General features: G+C 44.4%; 1 protein-coding gene across 1 annotated transcript in view; it reads right to left on the minus strand.

Annotated features, from left to right (window-relative positions):
* The window catches only part of DOCK3 (dedicator of cytokinesis 3), a 404,390-nt gene that overhangs the window by 36,988 nt on the left and 343,454 nt on the right, over positions 1 to 23,948 (minus strand). Inside the window, exons 29-34 of the mRNA XM_017890007.1 lie at positions 16,740 to 16,825; positions 13,975 to 14,001; positions 13,749 to 13,844; positions 8,597 to 8,657; positions 8,002 to 8,095; positions 5,656 to 5,804 (exon numbers count right to left, since the gene is read on the minus strand). Of these exons, the coding sequence (XP_017745496.1) occupies positions 5,656 to 5,804; positions 8,002 to 8,095; positions 8,597 to 8,657; positions 13,749 to 13,844; positions 13,975 to 14,001; positions 16,740 to 16,825 (513 nt within the window). The remainder of the gene's footprint in view (positions 1 to 5,655; positions 5,805 to 8,001; positions 8,096 to 8,596; positions 8,658 to 13,748; positions 13,845 to 13,974; positions 14,002 to 16,739; positions 16,826 to 23,948) is intronic.

Below are 23,948 nucleotides of genomic sequence, written 5' to 3' on the forward strand. Positions count from 1 at the left end.
GGAGAGGATGTGGAGATATAGGAACACTTTTACACTGTTGGTGGGACTGTAAACTAGTCAACCATTGTGGAAGACAGTGTGGCGATTCCTCAAGGATCTAGAACTAGAAATACCATTTGACCCAGCCATCCCATTCCTGAATATATACCCAAAGGATTATAAATCATGCTGCTCATGATTATAAATCATGAGACACACACACACGTATGTTTATGGTGGCACTATTCACAATAGCAAAGACTTGGAATCAACCCAAATGTCCATCAATGATAGAGTGGATTAAGAAAATGTGGCACATATACACCATGGAATACTATGCAGCCATAAAAAGGATGAGTTCATGTCCTTTGTAGGGACATGAAGCTGGAAACCATCATTCTGAGCAAACTATCGCAAGGACAGAAAACCAAACACTGCATGTTCTCACTCATAGGTGGGAATTGAACAATGAGAACACTTGGACACACGGTGGGGAACATCATGCACTGGGGCCTGTTGTGGCGTGGGGGGAGGGGGGAGGGATAGCATTAGGAGAAATACCTAATGTAAATGATGAGTTAATGGGTGCAGCACACCAACATGGCACATGTGTACATATGTAACACATCTGCACGTTGTGCACATGTACCCTAGAACTTAAAAGTGTAATAATAATAATAATAATAATAAATATATATATACCTCTTTTGGTTAGATTGAGGGTCATTAGTTTACTTGATATCTTACCCAGACTCCTCAACTTCTCAATACTAATAAAAATTTTTTATTATAGGAAATTTAAGCATATAGAAAAGTAGAGAGATTAGAAGAATAAACCCCTATCCATCATCCAGCTTCAACAACAACCAACTCACAGCCAATCTTGTATTATTCATACCCCATTCACTTATTCCTCCCCATAGCATTTGAAGCAAATCTCAGATATAATTTCACCAGTAAATATTTCAGCATAAATCATTAAACATAAGGACTATATTTGTGAGAATACTCTTTGAAATAGCATCAGGGAGAAGGAAAACATTGTTTCATTTGCAATTGTGTTTCTCAAAGGAGTATATTTTTCTATCCTTCAAAGAAATTAACACCACATGGATTGCAACTGCAGGACCGATTAAAAAGATTAAAACAAACCAAAGAGGTTTTTTTTGTTGTTGTTGTGTGCATTTTTTTTTTTTTTTTTTTTTTTTAGAAACAAGGTCTTGCTCTGTCACCCAGGCTAGAATGCACTGGCATGATCATAGTTCACTGCAACCTTGAATGCTTGGGCTCAAGAGATTCTCTTGCCTCAACCTCCTGAGTAGCTAGGACTACAGGTGGGGCTAGGTGTGTGCCACCATGCCTGGCTAGTTTTTAAAATATTTTATAGAGATGGGGTCTCGCTATGTTACCTCGGCTGGTCTCAAACTCGTAGTCTCAAGCCATCCTACCACCTTGGGCTCTCAAAGTGTTGACATTACAGGCATGAGCCACCATGCCCAGCCAAACGGAATTTTAAATAGACCCTGACTCCTTGCTTTAATATAATGCCTGTGCCTCAGTGAGCTAGAAAGCCTCTTGTACCCCCATTATCACAGCTTTCAAGGGGGCGTATATCAGTCCTCTGCAAGTGCCGCTTGGGCAGGTTTCAGCAATGGACCCAGAACAGGGTCTATCTGGCTGGCAGCTTCATGGGGGCTAGCTAAGTTTATAGCTGAGTTGTGTAGAGACTTCTGGCCAGCCTTTCAAGAGCCACTCCATGGGAGACTGCTCATTTAGATGACAATGGCTAAATGTGGGGCTAAAGATGCCTTGTCTGCTAACAGTAGCTTCCAATAAAAACAGGTCTTCTCCTCCACTGGGATCAATGCTCATCTATCTTGCTGGCATCTCTGCCCTAACTTATAACCCTGATGCTCCAAGGCATCCCTCCCCACCATAATTATCTTTAGAATGAACCAGGACCAAGAATTTTAAGACACCCTGCAAACCTTGAAGGGTATGCTGGAACACTGGTGGGCTTGGGGGCTTTGAGAGCTGCCTCTGCACAGAGTTAGTAAATATACTATTTATTTACAATAAATAAGGTATTGTAAAGGTGCAATGCATCCCCATCCACATCTTTCGCCTTGGTTTCCATCCTTCAGGCAGGAGGCAAAGCTAACTCTAAAATTCCCTACCAGTGTCTAAAATCCAGTCACTTCTACCAGCTCCTGCAGATTTGTGCTTTTGTTTTGTTTTGTTTTGTTTTGACACAGAGTCTTGCTCTGTCACTCAGGCTGGAGTGCAGTGGTGCAATCTCAGCTCACTGCCACCTCCACCTCCCATGTTTAAGTGATTCTCATGACTGAGCCACCTGAATAGCTGGGACTACAGGCGTGCGCCACCACACCCGGCTAATTTTTGTCTTTGTAGTAGAGACGAGCTTTCACCATGTTGGCCAGGCTGGTCTTGAACTCCTGACCTCAAGTGATTCGCCCACCTTGGCCTCCCAAAGTGTTGAGATTACAGTTGTGAGCCACCTTGCCTGGCCTAATATGTGCTTTTATATATCCTTGTTGCTCCCTTGCAGGGACAGCACAAAAAGTTGTACTGACTTAGGGCTCATTCTAATCAAATGGCAAAGGAAGGGAAAAGCATGGGCCACCAGTCTGTTTGCACATTACATATTAGAAGTAACAGTCATTCCTTCAAAAGAGTGTGTACCATGGTAAACCCTCAAGCAGGAGAGCTCAAGCCCACTCCCACAGAAGTGGTTGGTGTAGCCCTGATGCTCTGCTAGCCTCTGTCCAGCTTCTCCTCCTGCCTGCTTCCTCCACCTAGAGATAAGAACCAACTCTGACCTTCACATCACCCCTTTCTTCTCTCAACTCTCACCCTGCCACATCCTGTCTCTTTGGAGTTTCCTTCTCTCCTTGTCTGGCCTGGGAGAGCTGACTCTCTGTGGACCAGAGCCCAGTCCAACTTGTAGCAGGTTTATAAGTCAACCACCTCACTACAGGACAGAATGGCCCAGAACTAGACTATGGCCATGTTATTAGCCACTGCTAATCCTCTTGGGTACCCAGGACATAAACATGGGACCAAGGGAGATTGTGTTGTCTAAAGCAGACACCAGAGAGCATGTGCCAGCTTTGAGGGGTGTACTGGAACAATGGTGGGTCTGGGGGCTTTAAGAGCTGCCTCTGCACAGAGGTAGCGAATGTACTACAGGTGCAATGCATCCCCATTTACATCTTTTCCCTTGGTTTCCCTCCTTCAGGCAGAAAGCAAAGCTACTCTAAAATGTCTTACCAGTCTCTGAAATCCAGTCACTTCTCTTCTACTACTCTTTGTCCTTGTTCATTCTAAAGATAACTGAAGTAGAGGCCTTGGAGCGAGTGCCTTGGAACAGCAGGGTTACAAACTAGGGAAGAGATGCCAGCAAGACAGATAAGCCTTGATCCCAGTGGAGGACATTTGTTTCACTGGAAGCTACTGTCAGCAGGCAGGGCATCTTTAGCCCTACATGAGGCCATCATCACCTAAATGAGCAGTCCCTGTGGGGCAGGTCTTGGGGGTAATGTGTGGAAGAAAAGCCAGGAGGGGCTTGCCTTGTGAGGCAGTGTGTGCTGGCAGTGTTGAGAGGTAGAAACTCACTACCTGTTCCTCCTTTCTTTCTTTGCCCTTCTCTTGTTGCCAAGGTGGCTTTTCTCTTGGTGCCAAGCATCCCTGCCCCATAAGAACATTTTTTTCCCCATAGCATCTGGGTTTTGCTTTTCTAGAACCATGGTTTTCTTCTTGAAAACCCTGAATATTTTCAAGAACAACTGGTTAATCTCACCTAATGGTTTCATCAGGAGCTGAGGCACAGGAACAGACAAGGTAGGTCTCCTGTGTGAGCCTAAGACAGTGGGTCTGATGACTACCCCTTTGAGGATAAACTCATGAGAGGGCTCACTGAGTGGTCTCTACTCAGCATAGACTGCTCCTCCAGCAATTCAGGGCAAAGGCAGGATTGCAGAAGTGAGGAGATTCCTGAGAAGGTGACCTATGGAGTCTCCTAGTCCTTCTCTCCTTCTTGTCCATCTATAATACTCAGGAACACTTTGTGGTTTACTCCCTAGTCCATGTTAAAGTTTAATCCTGCTTTTCTATGCATTACTATAATGTGGGATGAAGAGGGGACCATCAATGCTCATGCATCCCACAGGCAAACTCAGTCAGATTAGGATAACTCTCTACTCTGTACTCTGTGCCCATGGAAAGAAATGAGAATGAACACACTAGAAGCACACATGCATACTCACACCATGCTTATGTCATTCCCTGTGAGCTAGGAGGGCTTGCTGGGCATGTAGGTGAGGGGCAGCTCCAGGTTAGCCAGGAGCCAGAAAACCGGCCTAAAACTGCAAGTGAGGGGCTCTGTGTCAGGTCCTGGATCAGCAAGGACCAGAGGTTTTGGGTCAGCTTTGTGGATCAGTCGCATGGGTAGTCTCTAACACCTACAATCTGGATATGGCTTTCAAGTCACAGAATTAAGCTGTTGTCTTTTTCTCCCTCAGAGAAAATCATGCGGCCTCCACATCTTAGGCACATAGATAGGCACCCACCCAATCACCACCCCGCACACCACCCCCTGTAGCTGCTGTTAACCCTATGGTGTCAAGATGCCATGCATCACAGCAGAAGCTGAAAGGTTCTGAGAGCTGAGCATGGGCATCCTTTCTGGGCTAGGTTACGTAAGAGTTTCTGTGCTTTTGGAAAGGTTCCTTCTTACCAGTGCATTCTCTGTATGGGGAAATGTTTTCTGAGTGAATATTTTTGACAAACACAGAAGTCCGCCATGTTATGTAAAACTGAAGAATGTTTTCTGATTTATAGGCAAAAGCCATTAATGTTTAAAACTTTCTTTTCGATGAAAAAACTCATCTCAAACACCAATTTCCATCTGAGTCAGGGGCTCAGCTACTACAGTTCCCTGAATGACCCTATTTCAGCTTCAAAATGTGCTCAAAGCTTAGTAATGAGAAAATGGCTTCAACAAGTTTTTCCAGCACATGGGCCACATCCAACAGTAGGTAGTCAGAGGGCCCCACATAGAGCTCTCCCAGAGATGGGAGCAGAATGGCTGGAAAGCCCCAAGGAAGCCTAAACCAGTGCTGACAATGCTGCCAATCCCATAGAAACTAGTTTGATGGAAAGTAACCCCAATCCGAGAGGAGCCCTGGCTGTGCTGTAGGGAAGGGAAATCTAAGAAAAGAACATATACCAGTAAGAAGCAGTTTAGGCCTCCTTTGGTTGTGATTAAAATCCATTCATTTCTACCACTCATATTTTATATGGCAGCAGATTAGAAAGCCATATCAGTTCTTTAAGTAAATCCAATAAAAACAAACAGGGTTCCAGAAGCCCCTGCTGTAGAAGCATTCGTATTTATAAATATGCAAAGCTGGTACGTGGGGTAGTCTCTAACACCTACAATCTGGATATGGCTTTCAAGTCACAGAATTAAGCTGTTGTCTTTTTCTCCCTCAGAGAAAATCATGCGGCCTCCACATCTTAGGCACATAGATAGGCACCCACCCAATCACCACCCCGCACACCACCCCCTGTAGCTGCTGTTAACCCTATGGTGTCAAGATGCCATGCATCACAGCAGAAGCTGAAAGGCTAAAGGGCTTGCCTAATGACGCGTACCTTGCCTTTGTTGAAGTAGTGAATGATCTTCCGGCACAGTCCCTCCTTCCGCTGCCACTCTGTCTGCGATGGGTAGTGGAGGAATTCCCGCAGTGGCCGGTCCTCCCACTGCAACAGCTCACAGTAAAGGAGCAGGGTAAATGCGGCCTCTGTGGGGACAGACACCATGGAGGTCCAGGGGCTTTTCTTGCTCAGGGGCCCAGGAGCAGCCTAGTGTCAGAGGACTATGCTGGCAGGATGCCAACGCAAGTCATGTGCAGCCCAGGTCAGGGACACTGGATACCAAAGACGGAACAGCGGGGCTGCTCAGCAAGCCAATAACCCTGGTCCATAGCATGAAGGAGCCAAATATCCTGGTAGACACCTTCCTTCCATGGCCTGGTCACCTGTTCTGGTCTCCAGATTAATAAAGAATGACTCAGCTACCCAAAAGTCTGTGTACAGGTGGCTTTGCTGTGGGAGACGTTGACACATCAGAGAGAGCTCTTGGGTTCCTTTCTGCTCAACTGACTACAGCTTCCTTTCCAACCTTCTCAGAACTAGCTCTTAGGGCTCCATTACCAAAGGAACCTAAATTGATACTAGACCCAGAGTGAAGGCCTGGCAACATCTTACTCTATGTGTGGAACAATTAGAGAGGGTTATGTAAAACAACAGCAGTGAAATACCATGGCTCCCTACATTCCGAGGGATGAGTCACACTGAATCACAGCCATGGCTCAGGGGCCTCATTACACAGTTTTCTCTCTTCTGTTCTATTTGTTCATTTTCAGTGGGCATCTCCTACTGGCAAGTTAATTAGTTCTAGCTTCTGTGCTTCTGCCTGGTTTTCAAGGTTCTGCTCAAATCTACTCTCCATGACTATGAAGAATCTCATTTCTAACCATTTATCGACCCACTTCCAGCTTTAGCTAGGCCCACTTGCCTGTGTCCACTCTTTAGGCTCCTCCTTATCCTTGCCCCTTTGCCTATGCCCTTGCCACTGGAACTTCCCGCCAAGGAATGTACACACCTCCTCATGGGATCAGGAAGCCTTTTTTCTCTAGGGACAAGCCTTGTGGAACTCAGGGCCTCCCTCTGGAGCTTAGGAAACCATGGAACGTCTTTTTCTTCCTTGCCTATATTCTTTTCAGATGTCATTCCCTGAGCCATCAGAGACAAGGCTTAGCACTCTTTCTCTGTTAAAGTCCCTGACCCAGCCTCTCAGTCATGGCCCAGTTCCCCAGAAGTTTAGCAAATGCTTCTGCTGATATACAACATTTATTAAAGTCTTTCTCTTCACTGCCCTCTCAGAGGGTTGCTGGATCACGGGTGCAAGTGGATGCAGAGAATGGTAGACTCAGCCCAGTCATTTTATTAGTCAGCTGAATTTAAGATTCAAAGCCCAGTCATTTTAGATTTAATTCTTGCCAAGCTGTGCTATCAGATAATATACCATCTAAGCCAAACACTCTCTAACAGCTAGAGATAAAGGAGGATTCTCTGTTTCTACAAATCTATCTAATTGCAATAGTGTTTGCAGAGAAGGATAGCTTAAATTTCCTGGTCTATCACACAAATTCAAGTCCTATCACCTAAGAGCTAAGACATAATGGCTGGTCACTGCAATGGAGAAAATGGTTTTTTGGGGGGAACGATGGCATGTCAATCAGACAGGACACACACGCATGCACACAACCCCCTGATTCAGCGTGGTTCTCAATAAACAGTTGTGACAGCCACTTTGAAATGCTTAAAATTTGTTCTAGTTAGAAAAGGCCTTGATGTTGGATTAAATTGTAGATACAATGACAGGCCCTGTCTGGCCTGTCAAGAAGTCAGATGAACACTCTTCATACTCTGCACTGGGAGCGCAATGTGAGGCTGCTATGCAGTTGCAGGGTCTGAAGAACCTAGCCTGCAAGGAAGGTCTGCTAGTGAGTTCTGGAAGTTCCAGGGTTCAGGGGATATTCCTTTGTTATAACCTTAGCTCCAGCTTTGAAAGTCCTAAAAAAGGCTCTCTGTTCATAAGGAGTGACAGTTAGCTCAGGATGCTCTGAACCTGGTGCACCAGAATTTCGAGGTCACCCTTGAGACTTCAGAGGGGTGGACAGGAGGGAAGGAGAGTGAAACAGCCTCAAGTAGTGGAGGACATGGCACAAAGGTACAAGTGGAAGTTCTGCCTGCTTTCTCTCTACCATGTGCCACAAGGAGTTGAGGGAAATGAGTGAGGTGAGGGGATAGCACAAGCCCCAACATTCTGCTGAGATCTGGCAGGCACCAGCCTGAAGCCTTTCTCTGCCTATTGTACAAATCCCTTCAGTTTGTCCTCATGGTCAGGCATGGCTCTCTCTTTTCCCCACTTACCTGTGTAGTTTTCGGCCTGCAAGTGCATGTCACAAAGCTTATGGATGTAGCGGATATACATTTCTTCCTTGTTAATCTCAGATTTGTAAAAATTCTATAATAAAGAGAAGGAAACACCTGTCAACTACCTGTGGAGGCCATAGCCAAGCTCTGGGCAGCTGGCCAAAGCCGTGCGTGTGCTGGGCAGGAGAGGGAGGGCAGGCCCTGGAGGCAGACAGCACCAGAAGGAGAAAGCACCAGCCAGAAGGAACACCTGCTGTGGGTGGAACCACTGGCAGGTCTATGGGAGCCTTGGATAGTGTGAAAGAGGAAAAGCATTAGGGCAGATCAGGAGTCAGGGTTGACTGAATTGGGGCATGTCAGACTTACTGAGTCCCTGCCAAGAGGCCAGGCTAGAGCTCTGTACAAAGAGAAGCTCATTTCATTCCTTCCCCAAGTAGGAATGTGTCTGGGGAAGTGCAGGCCTCTAAGATACCAGTAACTGGGCCGATGTCCTGATTCAAACCCTTAGGCCTATAGCCATGTAGTGTAGAAGGGCCAAGCCAATCAGAAACCATTTCAGTAGGCAGAGAGGTCAGGGCCCATGTCCTCTCACCATCAGGTTAACAGTACAGCCGATCTTCTTATTCTCTGTTTCCTCTCCTTTCATGCAGTCCCTGGAAGAGACAGCACAGATGAGCACCAGATACGAAGTGGGGCCATGAGACAACACATAGAACTGCACTATTACTGGGGCATTAGTATGACCAAATCCCAGATTGAGATGGCCTCCAACATCTGCTTCCATAGGAACTGCTTCCATAGATGAGGAGTCTACTGTGAGCTCCTTCAGCTTTGGACCCACTCTCGGGGTTCAAATATCTCTGTTCAACTGAGCCCCTTATTCTGGTGGCAGAGCACAGAGAGAGCCCAGAGCTACATCAGGGTATTAAGTGGCACCTACAAAGGTCCTTGGCACAAAAGGACATATTAAGTTAAAGGCCAAATCCTCAACTTCCCATTAAAGGGAGGCACAGAATTCTCCTTAAAGGACAGGTTTCATTTTGTAGGAGTGCTGAATAGAAGCCAAGATCCTCCACTTCATGGCCCTAGCTTCAGGGCTCTGTACATGTTCACCACATAGTTGATATTTCTCCCTATGGTTTCCTTCCTGTGTACTAGTCTTTGGAGCCATCTATCACCAGAAGCAGCAAGTCTCGTGCTTAAAGCATCAGCCAGGACTGAGCTGCATTCATACCTAGCAGGGTCTGGGTATAGGAGGTGTCAGGGATGGCCTGTGAGAGACAGGAAAATAGGAACACTGAGAATGAATCCTTTCCAAGATAGGGAGAGGGTTGGTCAAAGCCAAGCTCCTCTGGAAAGGAGCAGAAGCCTGGCACAAGGAGATGAAGGAGAATGAGAACCAGACTGGTGAATCCAGCAAGAAGTCTCCTATGCACACAGCCAGTCAGAGAGCCATCTGCCTGATGTGTCTCCTTCCATAGCAGCCCACACTGCTCTAGAGAAGATCTAGTTCCTTGTGCAGCTGTGTATTAGCAGCTCTGGGGAAAAGCTGCAGAAAGGGGTTTATACAGATTTCTAGGGTCAGGTTGGAGAGTGTCTTTGGCTTTGCTCCACTGACAGGCACAGGGCCCAGTGAAGAGCAGTACAGCTGGGAATCAGGGGCCCTAGGCCAAGTCACTGAGCCTCTGGATGGCCATTTGACAAACCCAGTTCTCCCCACCTTCCCATGATGCAGAGGAAGAACCCTGGGATGACTCCTTTGAAAGAAAAGGATGTTGAAAATCCATACTCCTCTCATGATATTTTGCAAAGCCAAATGTCCTTCCTGTGGAAGTCTCTGGTCAGAGTTGACAGGTTTGTGATGTTTGGAACCAAGGCCCTCCTTTCTTGGGGGGAGGGGGTTGACCTATCACCACATAAGACATTTGGTTCCTATGTAGCCAGACATGGGGGTCCTGAACATCCTTCTGCACAACCTGTCCCTTTAGTGCTAGCAGGGCCAGGAAACTGCTTGACTTTTCAAGAGGAGTGAGCCTGAGGTCAGATGGGCAAGTTGTTCCAAGCAACCCACACAATGGCAGAAGGCATCTGTCTCCCCATTAAGTTGGCCCCATGAAGGGCAGTGAGATCTTACCTAGCCACTTCGGCATTTAGTGTAGCTGTAGGCAGGCATGTAGCTGGGCTACAGAATGGGGGGATGCTTAAGACGAGAGCACATTTCTCAGGAATTCCATTTCCATTTAGTGATTTGTATTTTCTATAAAGCACCTGAAACACTTACCAAGCATTAACTTCTGTTTGGCCATAACCAGAACTTCATAGCTAAGTCCCTTAAACAGAAAGGAACTGGCCTCAACACTATGATACTAGGGGTATCCTACACACTTCTGTGCTCTATGACTGCTTCTCCTCTGCACTGCTGACAGCAGACTCTTTTTTGTGTAGCTTTGCACCACTTCTGTGTGGCTACTTCATGGTGGATGTCTTTTAAAGTTTGACTTAGGTGCAGCTGTTGCTTTCCCTCTTGCTCTTTCTCTGAAGGGTGAGCAGGGAAGACTCCTGAAAGAGGCTTCTGAAGCATCTGGCTCACCTGGGTAGTGGGTTGGCTGGGGACTACATCAGTGACCAGGCAGCCCTCATTGCAACCCGAGGGGTCTGGGAAAGGCAGGCTTCATAACCCTCAGTTGCCCGTTCCAGGTACAGGTTCCACTTTGAGCCACAAGGGCTTGGCAACTCTAGCTCTGTCCCTGTCTGTTCCAGGCACAAAGAAAACCCTTCTAGGGCTCTGCTTCCTATCCTGGGAAATATAGTTACTACCAGTGAGAATCTTCATGTTTGACACAGAGTGTCTGAAATTCACACAAAAGTTAAAGACATTGATATAAAAGCTGACGAGGTATTCCTTTGAGTACCTAAAGTTTTGCCAGTCTAACATTGAATCTTACATAACAGGTTCAGGTAATTCTACAGTACAATCTGTTGATTATGTTTAATCAATGTATATATTTTAAAACTTTGAACAATTATTTTTTTCCTTTTTGTTTGATGTCCTTTCCTTGAGTCATATCAACAACTATTTTTACTTTTTTTTTTTTTGAGACAGGGTCTCATTTTGTCACCCAGGCTGGAGTTCAGTGGTGCAATCTTGGCTCACTGCATCCTCGACCTCCCCAGATAAAGTGATTTGCCCACCTCAGTCTCCAAAATAGGTGGGACCACAGGTGCATGCCACCACACCTGGCTACTTTTCCAATTTTTCAAAGAGATGGGGTTTCGCCATATTGCCCAGGTTGGTCTCGAACTCCTGAGCTCAAGCAATTTGCCTGCCTTGGTCTCCCACAGTGCTGGGATTACAGGCATGTGCCATTGTGCCTGGCCAACAACTCTTTTCTTAGTAAGTTCTTGAACTAACTGCACTGAGGTAGAGGAAAAGAGTTGCTTGGTTTCTGCATGGTCTTTCCAACAAGTTTATCACTCATTATTTACTCTGTACCTGCCAGGAGCCAGTCCCCATACAGGGGAACAGGGAGATAAGGACAAGGTTCCTATCCTCAAGGAGCTGGTCCTCTTTTGTAAGGTAAGACAGAAAGATGACAAATGATCATCATTCAATGCGTGCACAGAAAGGTAAGCTCCTGGCTTGGGAAAGCTTCCTTAATAGGGGTGAGTTGGAAAACCACTCTTGGGAGAGAACACAGCATATAGAGAAACCTGAAGGGAAAATACAAGTGATTAAGTGGTGACAACATGGAGAAAGAGACAGGGCATGGTTCTTGAGTCAGCTAGATCTGGATTCAGATCCTAGCAGTGGTACTTCTTAGTTTCTCCTCATGGATAAAAAGAATGAGGATGCTTATAGGATTAGAGAAAATGTATGTAGAGCACTCAAGTGGTAGATTTTCAATAAACAGGGGCCATCATCAACATTATGCTGTTTCCTTTCACGTTAGCAAGGAGCAATACTGGGAGGCTGGGGTGTAGGGCATGAGTACTGGGGACTAGCAGAAGATTGGTCTGGAGAAGTGAGCAAAGGCCAGTGATGCCATATTAAGGATTTTGGACTTTTTGTAGATACCACCACTGAGACAAGAAATAGAGAATGAAGTTGGTTTTGGGCATGAGTTTGAGCTGCTTGTAGAAGGTAGCTAAAGAAATCAAACAGGCAGCTAGAACAAGACCTTGGAGCCTAAGAAATTATTTTCTGCTCCTTCGTTAGGCCGTGGTGAATAAAGCCAAACTTTAGAAAATGTTTTGGTAAGGGGGAGGTGCAGCGCTTTGTCCATCTCTCTGCCCTGTCTAATTGTAGCTGCAGGAGAAGCTACGGACCTGGTGTGAACAAAGAAGTCTCCTGCTGTAAAAGGGGCCCCAAGGCCAGCTTTGAACTTGAAAGGCCCAGGAAAAACAGCCTGAAGTTCACACAAGCATAGCTGTGCTACAGAATGGGGGGATGCTTAAGACGAGAGCACATTTCTCAGGAATTCCATTTCCATATCCAGGCCAGTGCATTGGACACCTGAGTCTTTTGCACAGCAGCACCTTCTACTTCAGCAGCAACTGGAGCCAGGCTTAACTCTCCTATTTCCTGATCCATGAGCTCAAAATGCTCTCTTCATTTGGCATTTGCACAGCTTTTACCACAGAGAAGGCAACTATTGCTTGGAGCTGGGTTTCATTTATCATTTCTCCTCACCTTCTTCCAGGCTCCCAAAAGGTACCTTTAGCCATCACCTGAACCCTGCTGAGAGAATGATTAAGGCTGCAGTTGTGGTTTCATTGTTATGTTTGGACTAATTCAAAAGCCATGATACAACCGAGAAGGCAGACTTTCATTAAGAAATTCTAATTCTGGCTGGGTGCAGCAGCTCAGGCCTGTAATCTCAGCACTTTGGGAGGTCGAGGTGGGAGGATCACTTGAGCCCAGGAATTTGAGACCAGCCTGGGCAACACAGTGGGACCTTGTCACTACAAAAACAAAAAACAAAAACCAAAATTTAGCCGGGCATGGTGGCATGGGTTTGTAGCCTCAGCTACTTGGGAGACTGAGGTGGGAGGACAGCTTGAGCCTAGGACTTCGAGGCTGCAGTGAGCCATGATTGCCCTCCAGTCTGGGTGACAAAGCAAGACTGTCTTTAAAAAAAAAAAAATTCTTATTTCACATGAACTCCCAGACTGAACAAAATATGAAGATCTCTGAGCTCACAGGCTGTTTCCTCTAATCTATTCTGGCCATGACCAGGGGACAGAAATAAATAGACTTTAGACAAAGAACATAGGCATTGAAAAGTGGGGTCCCTAGTCCCTGGAAAAGCCAACTTCAAGTCCTCTAGGTGATACTTCTCTGCTCATCTGCCATATGGTTCGGAGGAAAGTCTGCACTAAGGACCTACAGCTGTTCCCTGCCCTGCTCTGGAGATAGCTTTACTCTTCCCTCTTGCTGTGCCCATTCCTCTGAGCCTTAACCCTTCTGGATGGAAGGCCAGATGACTACATATCCCCAAGATCCCTCCTGGGTACATGTGCCCACATTTTAGCGGGGAATCCCAGGAGGCCCTACCCTACCCCTGGGAAAAGTCTCTGTCTCTTCTTGATCATCATCAGATTCCTACTGACTGGTGATGGCACCCAATATCACAACAGTCCTCCCCATGAAGGGCACATGGTCTCAGTTTTCAGGTCAGGGGGATTCCCTTGCTAGAGAGAGTGTCCTGACAAAAGAAGAGGTGAGCGGGTGGCGGAGAAGATACCTGTAGTCAAGAAGACGTTCCATGAGGCGGGTGACTGAGGTCACAAAGGAAATGCCGGTCTCACGCCATGTTTCTTGTTCAACCTTCTCCAGCAGGCTATTGGTGGAGGGGTGGAGAAAGCAAACACAATTCATGAGCCTTCCCCTGGGCACAAGAGTGAAGTCCAAGAGCCCATGGAGGCTGTGATGGATCTGGAGACAGCAGACTTACCACACTGCAGTCTTACCTGGGGTAGGGCCCAAACAGCTGGGTTCTACTCCATGCAGCAGAAAGCAAAGACAAGGAGGTTACTGAACTGGCAGCAACAAGTGAAAACACAGCTTCTATTTCCATGTACAAGTTCCTAAGGATGCCACTGAGGAGGAGGGGAGGGAGGGGCTTGGCTCCAGCCACCTTAGGCATACACTGTAACTCACTTCTGTTCTGAAGGAGTGTTGAACAAGAGCCCACTGAGGGATAAGCCTGGCTTTGCCAATGGCTGACTGTCTTTATCACTGCCCAGTGCCATCCTCAGCAAACATACAAACCAAGCTCTGTTTTCAAAATTTTAATTTTCTTTTTTAAGATGGGGTCTTGCTATGTTGCCCAGTTTGATCTTGAACTCCTAGCCTCAAGTTATTCTCCTGCCTCGGCCTCCCAAAGTGCTTGGATTATGGGCATGAGCCACCGTACCCAGCCTAAACCCATCATCTTCATGGAAACTAAGGGAAAGATTCTCATTAGTCTTGGGGCCCCAATATAAGGGAAAGTGAACAAGTCCAGGAGCTATACTTGGCCATCCTACTGTTGCAGGGAATGCTCCCAAGCAAAATGTGCCAGAGCCAGGAGCTAAATGCACAGGTTCTTTTCTTACTTGACAACCCCATGCTCCTGGTACCTCAGGGCAGCCCCTGGCTTCTCCAAAAGCCTGGCTTCTGAGATCCTCTGCCATCCCACAGGTCTTTCCTAAGGGACAATGACTTGAACTCTTCCTGCTCGCTCCAGTGATGAGCCTAGGTCCATCCTTCACTCCATACAATTTTATTCCTGATTCCTTTCCACACTGTTCCTTGCTCTCTAAGGTCATGAGAGTCACCTAGGGTGGCAGACCCAGCTAGGGGTCTAGTACTGGGTACTTAAACCCACAGCCTGACTGCTGTTAATGCTGCTGCTACAATGATGGCTGTCTCCTTGCACAGAGCATACTGCCTAGGCCAGGCTTCTGGGAAAGTGAGGGTTTTCCAGGTGACTCCTGTTGTTAGAGAAGGTTAAGAACACTGAATCTGACTTCTGTGGCTTTATCTGTTGAGAAATGTACCAGCATTTTTCAACTGTGTTCTGCAGAGGTCTCTGTCCTAGAGGACAGGTGGAAATGTTCTGTGAGCACACAAGCATGGGAAATTGGGAAATGCTGATCACTATACCCTCCTTTTGGAGATTTTTCATATCCTTTTTTTTTTTTGAGATGGGGTCTTGCTATGTTGCTCAGGATAATCTCGAACTCCCGGGCTCAAGCAATCCTCCCACCTTAGCCTCCCAAGTAGCTGGGATTACAGGTAAGTACCACTGCACCCAGCTCATATCCTTTTGCACAACAAAGTCTTTGAGAAGTCCTATAATAAAGAGGCTTGTTCAATTTTGCTTAGTTGAATCTTTTTTAAACTAATTCACCCATGATTTACATTTTTTTTTAGCTTCCAAAAACACAAATTTGAAAATGCTGCTCCATGTTATGAGTGGTTCTCAGTTCTTACACTGATTTTAAAAGAGCTTATAAACATGATTTCGTCAGGTAATTAGTAATTGCAGATTATTTTGTACTTTTCCTTTGTAGCAGTCATTTGTTAGCGGCCAAGGAACACTGCCTTGTTTCCACAATTAGACAAATCTTCGGCTAAAAAAGAAATACTAAAGGATGGATTCATTTTCACAAATTATAATTATTTAAATTTAAAATAAATTTACATTTTGCCTCATGACTCCTTAAGAAACAAAGTGGGCATGGTATAGCAGAAAGATTCCCCCATCTGGAAATTAGAAGATCTGGGCCCTCCTTCCAGAGCTGTCTGTTACTGATGACACAACTGAGGGCATGCTGGCACTTCCCTGAGCCCAGTTCTTTATTTCTCAAGTGGGAGGGAAGATAATTTCTACTCTGTACACCTTGCAGGTATGTTGTGAGGATCAAATAAGGTAAGAAATGCCAATACATTTTGCACACCGGAAAGTTCTAAGCCAATGGATAGTATTACTCCTGAAAAAATATGCTAGAGGTTTGTTTTCAAAATGGAACAAAAACAAAGAACATCTCAAAGTTGGACATAAGTACGATGGGGAGGGTATTCTGGAGCTGTAAATATCTTAAGATTTCATTTTTTAGGAAGATAAAATAGCAACATCACTATCTACTTGGGAGGGCCATAGTTCCCCTGGGTCTCTCTTCAGGTCTCTTGGCCTCCATCAACTTAAGCCAGAAACCATGGAATGGAGGACCCAGAAGAACCCTGGTATCATTCAGTACAACCATCTCATTCCACAAACATGAAAACTGGCCTGGAAAGAGTGTTGCAGCTTGTTCAAGAGCTCACTGCAATGTTTTTCAAGCTGACTGTACTAACTTACAAAGCAGGGCAATCAGGAACCTGTCTCTCAAAGGAGGATTTATCCCCCACCTTGAAATGCCAGCACTGAGCCCAGAACTGAGTCTCCATGAACTGCCTGTCCCCCATCCAGATGCAGTGCATGTTATGAAGACAAACAATGATCCTTTTCCTGTCAGCAAATCTAGGAGCTCAGAGGTTACCTGTTTTCTATCTTTTCAGTCAACTATGGGAATCCCTGAAAGAGCTTGCTTTCTTGGTGACAGAAGTTGAGCATTGCTACCATCAGGAACCCAGGTCTCTCTTGATAACCAAACTCTAAAGCTTGCCAGTGCAGTTGCAAACTCTACTTTTCATTGGCCCACTTTATCCCATCCCCCATTGTGATGTGCCTGGGGCTGGAGCAGCTTACAGTAGGCTGAAGAGCTCCCTGTAGCTCTCGTCACCTTTCCCTTCTGATACCATGCTGTCCAGCTTGTCAATCAACTCGGCCTCCACCTAGAAGGAAGCAGAAACTTCATAAACCTGAGATGACCTCAGAAGGAGAATGGGAAATCCAGTTCCTGTGGTGGGTGAGGATGGTGGGAAACTACTTCCTGATTCTTTCCTTGTTCCAAAGAAATCCCAGGGAAGACAGTATCTTACCTATAGCACCAAGAAATCACTCTGCCTCCCCAAATCAAGAAGGCCTCCCACCCTAGTGGTTTGAAAAAGAGGTAGGACTTAAAAGTCTCAGGTACTCTTTCCCATCTAAGGGCAAAAGGCAAGGATTCCCTACCAAGAAAAGTATTTTCGATTCAAAAGAGGGCATTTTCAGATTTTTCCCCCCTTTAAAAACATTAATTCAAAATAATTTGTAGGCATAAAATACATTTGGTTAGAACTTTACCCTCTAGTCAGCCAGTCAAAAAAGATGCTTTCTGGGGAGCTTGTCCTCTCTCTAATGGCTGGCATTAAATGGAGCTGAATGAGATTTGAGTGTTTCCTCCTGAGATTTTCCTTCAGGATAACAGGCTCCACTGTTTGTACCCACAGAACCTAGAGCCCTTGAGGCTGCTGTTCCTATCACTGGACCATCACTAGGCCCCTGCATTTGTTATCAGATACCTAAATCCTAAGAAGCAAGACTATATTTGTTTCTACCCTGTGGATTTGCAAGGCCATTCAGCAGTACTCACTTTTCTTTCTTTCTTTTTTTTTTGAGACGGAGTCTCGCTCTGTCGCCCAGGCTGGAGTGCAGTGGCCGGATCTCAGCTTTAATTTAATTTAATTTTAAGTTCAGGGGATACCTGTGCTTGATTGTCTGATTGTTGATTGATTGATACCTGTGCCAGGTTTGTTATGTGGGTAAACATGTGCCATGGTGGTTTGCTGCACCTATCAACCCATCACCTAGGTATTAAGCCTCAGATGCATTGGCTATTTATCCTGATCTCAGCCACTTTTCTAATAGGTCTCACTGGATTTACTCTGAGGTGAGAAACTGGTTGTGATATGATATAAAATTGTTTTAACTTTTTATTAACCTTTACTTATTTATTTTGAGATGGAGTCTCACTATGTCACCCAGGCTGGAGTGCACAGGTGTGATCTCAGCTCACTGCAACCTCCACCTCCCAGGTTCAAGCGATTCTCCTGCCTCAGCCTCCTGAGTAGCTGGAATTACAAGCATGCATCACCATGCTGGCTAATTTTTGTATTTTTAGTAGAGATGGGGTTTCACCATGTTGGCCAGGCTGGTATTGAATTCCTGACCTCAGATGATTCACCTGCCTCAGGCTCCCAAGTGCGGTCGAGCCACCACACTCGACCCCTTTATTAACCTTTAAACTATAGTACTGTGACATTATTTATTTAGTATTTCATATAAACAAAAAAGTCACAGCATGGCTGCATGAAATAATGTGCTATAAACAGAAGCCTTTCTCACTCTACAGAGAACAAAGAATCCTAAGGCTAAGAAATAATAAAAGAGTAACTGAATTAGTAAATTCAGTGAAGGCAATTAGGGCCTCTGAAGTCCGATGACCAGAAAATGAGGCCTTTTTTTTAAATAGTGGTCTGCTACATGGCCAGGGCAGGGATGAGTGAGTTGCTTGAATACACATTTGAGAAGAAGCAGAAAGTCTGAGACCTGGAGTCTTTAGGGATTGAAGCCATCTCATTCTCTCTGTGTGGAGAAGAGGCATAAGCAGGAACTTGCCTGGGGTTATGTTACGTCAGGTAGAGCTGAATCTAGAAGCCAAGGTGGATTAGTCCCAGTTCAGAGCTTTTCTTGCCTCACTGGGTCAACCTGCTGGCTAAAAGGCCCCCAAGAGAAGGGTCTGATTATAACAAGGGATCTCTCTTCACACATGGTGGTATAGGTAGATTGTGCCTTCAGAACACAGCAAAAAGGTGGGGAGGGGACCTGGAGCAGCAGAGCGTACAACAGCGTAAACAGGGTACAACAGTCCACTGGAATCTAAATGGTTCTCAAAATGGGTCTCTGAGCCAGCAGCAGCAGTTTCACCAGAGATCTTGTTAGAAATTAAAATTCTCAGGCCTCATCTAGTTTGTTGGATCAGAAACTCAGGGTGGGAGTGCACAAGCTGTGCTTTAATGAGTCTTCCACGTGCTTCTGAAACCTATTCAAGTGTTTTGAACTTTGTATTAGGCAAAGACGCTGGTGATGGGGCTGGGCGTGCTGGCTCATGCCTATAATCTCAGCACTTTGGAAGGCTGAGGCGGGCAGATTACCTGAGGTCAGGAGTTTGAGACCAGCCTTACCAGCATGGTGAAACTCCATCTCTACTAAAAATATAAAAAAATTAGCCAGGTGTGGTGGCACCTTGCCTGTAGTCCCAGCTACTCGGGAGGCTGAGGCAGGAGAATCACTTGAACCCAGGAGGTGGAGGTTGCAGTGAGCCAATATCATGTCACTGTATTCTAGTCTGGGCAACAGAGTGAGATTCCATCTCAAAAAAAAAAAAAAAGCTGGTGATGGAAGGATATGGGAGGCATGACTTAATCACCCCTACAGAGCTCATAAAGGAAGAAGTTATTAGGAGAAATCTAGAAATCTAAAACATGGGACACTGAATATCAACACATGCAAAATCAACATCTCTAAGTCAAACAGTAAGTTCTTCAAACATATTATGTCAAAATTAGTGACACTGACCATCAAGTTTGCAGTTACTTTTCTTCCATAGAACCAATATTCCTGAAGTGACATCTTCATTCAACAAATATTTGTCCTGTGACATAATGAGATGCACAGTTCTAATATTTACCTCTCTAAGCCCAATTTTCTACGTTTGTGAAACAGGAATGGTGGCAACATTCCTCTTTGGTGTCACTGTGCTCTGGATCTTGGGAAGTACTCAATAAATGCTAGTTTTGATTTTCATCTCTATGAGCCTACCATGTCCCAGGCACCATGGTGGGTTCTGAGATATAAAAATGCACAAGAAATAATCCTGGTCCCTAAAAGCCCACCATCTGGCAGAGGAGGCAGGTATGACAGCTGACACAGCTCAGCATGGTAATTGCTTAGATGGAACATACACAGAAAAGGTGGTCTGGATTTCAAAGAATTGTGCTATAAAAACTTAAGAAAGGTTTTTGATTCTTTGATCTAGTGATTACAGGTTGAGAAATTTACCTAAGAAAATAAGAATAAATGTTTTTGGCAATATTAACAACAAAAATTTGGAATGAACCTAAATTGCTAAAATTAGGGGCTGAGAGAAGTAGGTCATGACTGTAATCCCAGCGCTTTGGGAGACGGAGGTGGGTGGATCACATGAGGTCAGGAGTTTGAGACCAGCCTGACCAACACGGTGAAACCCCATCTCTACTAAAAATACAAAAAAATTAGCTGGGCATGATGGCACACACCTGTAATCCCAGCTACTTGGGAGGCTGAGGCAGGAGAATCGCTTGAACCTGGGAGGAGGAGGTTGCAGTGAGCCAAGATCATGCCATTGCACTCCAGCCTGCACAACAAGAGGGAAACGCCATCTCAAAAAAAAAAAAAAAAAAAAAAAGTCTGCAATCCCAGCAGTTTGGGAGGCCCAGGTGGGCAGATCATGAGGTCAGGAGCTTGAGACCAGCCTGGCCAACATGGTGAAACCCAGTTTCTACTAAAACTACAAAAATTAGCTGGGCGTGGTGGCATGCACCTATAATCCCAGCTACTCAGGAGGCTGAGGCAGGAGAATCACTTGAACCCGGGAGGCAGAGGTTGCAGTGAGCCGAGATCATGTCGCTGCACTCCAGCCTGAGCAACAGAGCAAGACTCTGTCAAGACTCCTGCTCTCAAAAAAAAAAAAAAAAAAAAAATATATATATACTATATATATATATATATATATATATGATATAAATAGATTATATATCATATACAATGTAAAAAATTAAATTAGGAACTAACAAAATACTTATGATCCAGCCCATATAATGGAATACCACCAGTACGCCTCACTGACGGGGTAGTATAGGGGAGCATTAATTCACATGAAGAGGTAGTCATGACAAGTTGCTACCAAAAAAGGGAGATTACAAACCAATATATACAACACTTTCATTTTTTTGGCCATTTTTTAAAATACTTTAGGTTCTGGGGTACATGGGCAGAATGGGCAGTTTTGTTACATATGTATACACGTGCCATGGTGGTTTGCTGCACCCATCAACCTGTCATCTACATTAGGTATTTCTTCTAATGCTATCCCTCCCCTAGCCCCCCCTCATTCCCTGACAGGCCCTGGTATGTGATGTTTTCCTCCCTGTGTCCATGTATTCTCATTGTTCAGCTCCCACTTATGATTGAGAACATGCGGTGTTTGGTTTTCCATTCTTTTATTAGTTTGCTAAGAATGAAGGTTTCCAGCTTCATACATCTCCCTACAAAGGACATGAACTCATCCTTTTTTATGGCTGCATAGTATTCCATGGTGTATATGTGCCAGATTTTCTTTATCCAGCCTATCATTGATGGGCATTTGGGTTGGTTCCAAGTCTTTGCTATTGTGAATAGTGCCACAATAAACACACGTGTGTATGTGTACAGTAGAATGATTTAGAATCCTTTGGGTATATAGCCAGTAATGTGATTACTGGGTTAAATGGTATTTCTGGTTCTAGATCCTTGAGGAATTGCCATACTATCTTCCACAATGGTTGAACTAATTTACACTCCCACCAACAGTGTAAAAACGTTCCTGTTTCTCCACATCCTCTCCAGCATCTGTTGTTTCCTGACTTTTTAATGATTGCCATTCTAACTGGTGTGAGATGGTATCTCATTGTGGTTTTCATTTGCATTTCTCTAATGACCAATGATGATGACCTTTTTTACGTATGTTTGTTGGTCGCATAAATGTCTTCTTTTGAGAAGTGTCTGTTCATCTTCCTCACCCACTTTTTAATGGGGTTGTTTTTTTTTTTGTAAACTTGTTTAAGTTCTTTGTAGATTTTGGATGGTAGCCCTTTGTCAGATGGATAGATTGCAAAAATTTTCTCCCTTTCTGTAGGTTGGCTGTTCACTCTGATGATACTTTCTTTTGCTGTGCAGAAGCTCTTTAGTTTCATTAGATCCCATTTGTCAATTCTGGCTTTTGTTGCCATTTCTTTTGGTGTTTTAGTCATGAAGTCTTTGCCCATGCCTATGTCCTGAAATGGTATTGCCTAGGTTTTCTTCTAGGATTTTTAAGGTTTTAGGTCTTACATTTAAAGTCTTTAATCCATCTTGAGTTAATATTTGTATAAAGTGTAAGGAAAGGGTCCAGTTTCAGCTTTCTGCATATGGCTAGCCAGTTTTCCCAACACCATTTATTAAATAGGGAATCTTTTCCCCATTGCTTCTTTTTGTCAGGTTTGTCAAAGATCAGATGGTTGTAGATGCATGTTGTTATTTCTGAGGCCTCTGTTCTGTTCCATTGGTCTATATATCTGTTTTGGTACTAGTACCATGCTGTTTTGGTTGCTGTAGCATTGTAGTATAGTTTGAAGTCAGGTAGCATGATGCCTCCAGTTTTGTTCTTTTTGCCTAAGATTATCTTGGCTATGCAGACTCTTTTGGTTCCACATGAAATTTAAAGTAGTTTTTTCTAATTCTGTGAAGAAAGTCAATGGTAGCTTGACGGGGATAGCATAGAATCTATAAATTAGTTTGGGCAGTATGGCCACTTCATAATATTGATTCTTCCTATCCATGAGCATGGAATGTTTTTCCATTTGTTTGTATCCTCTCTTATTTCCTTGAGCAGTGGTTCGTAGTTCTCCTTGAAGGGGTCCTTTGCATCCCTTGTACTTTGTATTCCTAGGTATTTTATTCTCTTTGTAGCAATTGCGAATGGGAGTTCACTCACGTTTTGGCTGTTTGTCTCTTATTGGTGTATAGGAATGCTTGTGATTTTTGCACATTGATTTTGTATTTTGGGACTTTGCTGAAGTTGCTTATCAGCTTAAGGAGATTTTGGGCTGAGACTATGGGGTTTTCTAAATATACAATCATGTCATCTGCCAAGAGAGACAATTTGACTTCCTCTATTCCTATCTGAATATCCTTCATTTCTTTATCTTGCTTGATCACCCTGGCCAGAACTTCCAATACTATACTGAATAGGAGTGGTGAGAGAGGGCATCCTTGTCTTATGCTGGTTTTCAAAGGGAATGCTTCTAGTTTTTGCCCATTCAGTTATGATATGGCTGTGGGTTTGTCATAAATAGCTCTTATTATTCTATTTTGTTGATCTTTTCATAAAACCAGCTCCTGGATTCACTGATTTCTTGAAGAGTTTTTGTGTATCTCTATCTCCTTCAGTTCTGCTCTGATCTCAGTTATTTCTTGTCTTCTGTTAGAGTTTGAATTTGTTTGCTATTGCTTCTCTAGTTCTTTTGTGATGTTAGATTGTCAATTTTAGATCTTTCCTTCTTTATCTTGTGGGCTTTTAGTGCTATAAATTTCCCTCTACACACAGCTTTAAATGTGTCCCAGAGATTCTGGTACATTGTGTCTTTGTTCTCATTGGTTTCAAAGAACATCTTTATTTTTGCCTTCATTTCATTATTAACCTAGTAGTCATTCAGGAGCAGGTTGTTCAGTTTCCACGTAGTTGTGTAGTTTTGAGTGAGTTTCTTAATCTGTGGTCTGAGAGACTGTTATGATTTCCGTTCTCTTGCATTTGCCAAGGAGTGTTTTACTTTCAATTATGTGGTCAATTTTAGAATATGTGCAATGTGGTGTTGAGAAGAATGTATATTCTGTTGATTTGGGGTGGAGAGTTCTGTAGATGTCTATTAGGTCCACTTGGTCCCGAGCTGAGTTCAAGTCCTGAATATCCTTGTTAATTTTCCGTCTTGTTGATCTGTCTAATATAGACAGTGGGGTGTTAAAGACTCCCACTATTATTGTGTGGGAGTCTAAGTTTCTTTGTAGTTTTCTAAGAACTTGCTTTATGAATCTGGGTGCTCCTGTATTGGGTGCATATATATTTAAGAGTTAGTGCTTCTTGTTGCATTGATCGCTTTACTATTATGTAATGGCCATTCTTTGTCTCTTTTGATCTTTGTTGGTTTAAAGTCTGTTTTATCAGAGATTAGGGTTGCAACCCCTGCTTTTTTTTTTTTTTTT

Source organism: Rhinopithecus bieti, unplaced genomic scaffold, assembly GCF_001698545.2.
Source record: "Rhinopithecus bieti isolate Rb0 unplaced genomic scaffold, ASM169854v2 scaffold_43, whole genome shotgun sequence".
NCBI classification, from domain to species: domain Eukaryota; kingdom Metazoa; phylum Chordata; class Mammalia; order Primates; family Cercopithecidae; genus Rhinopithecus; species Rhinopithecus bieti.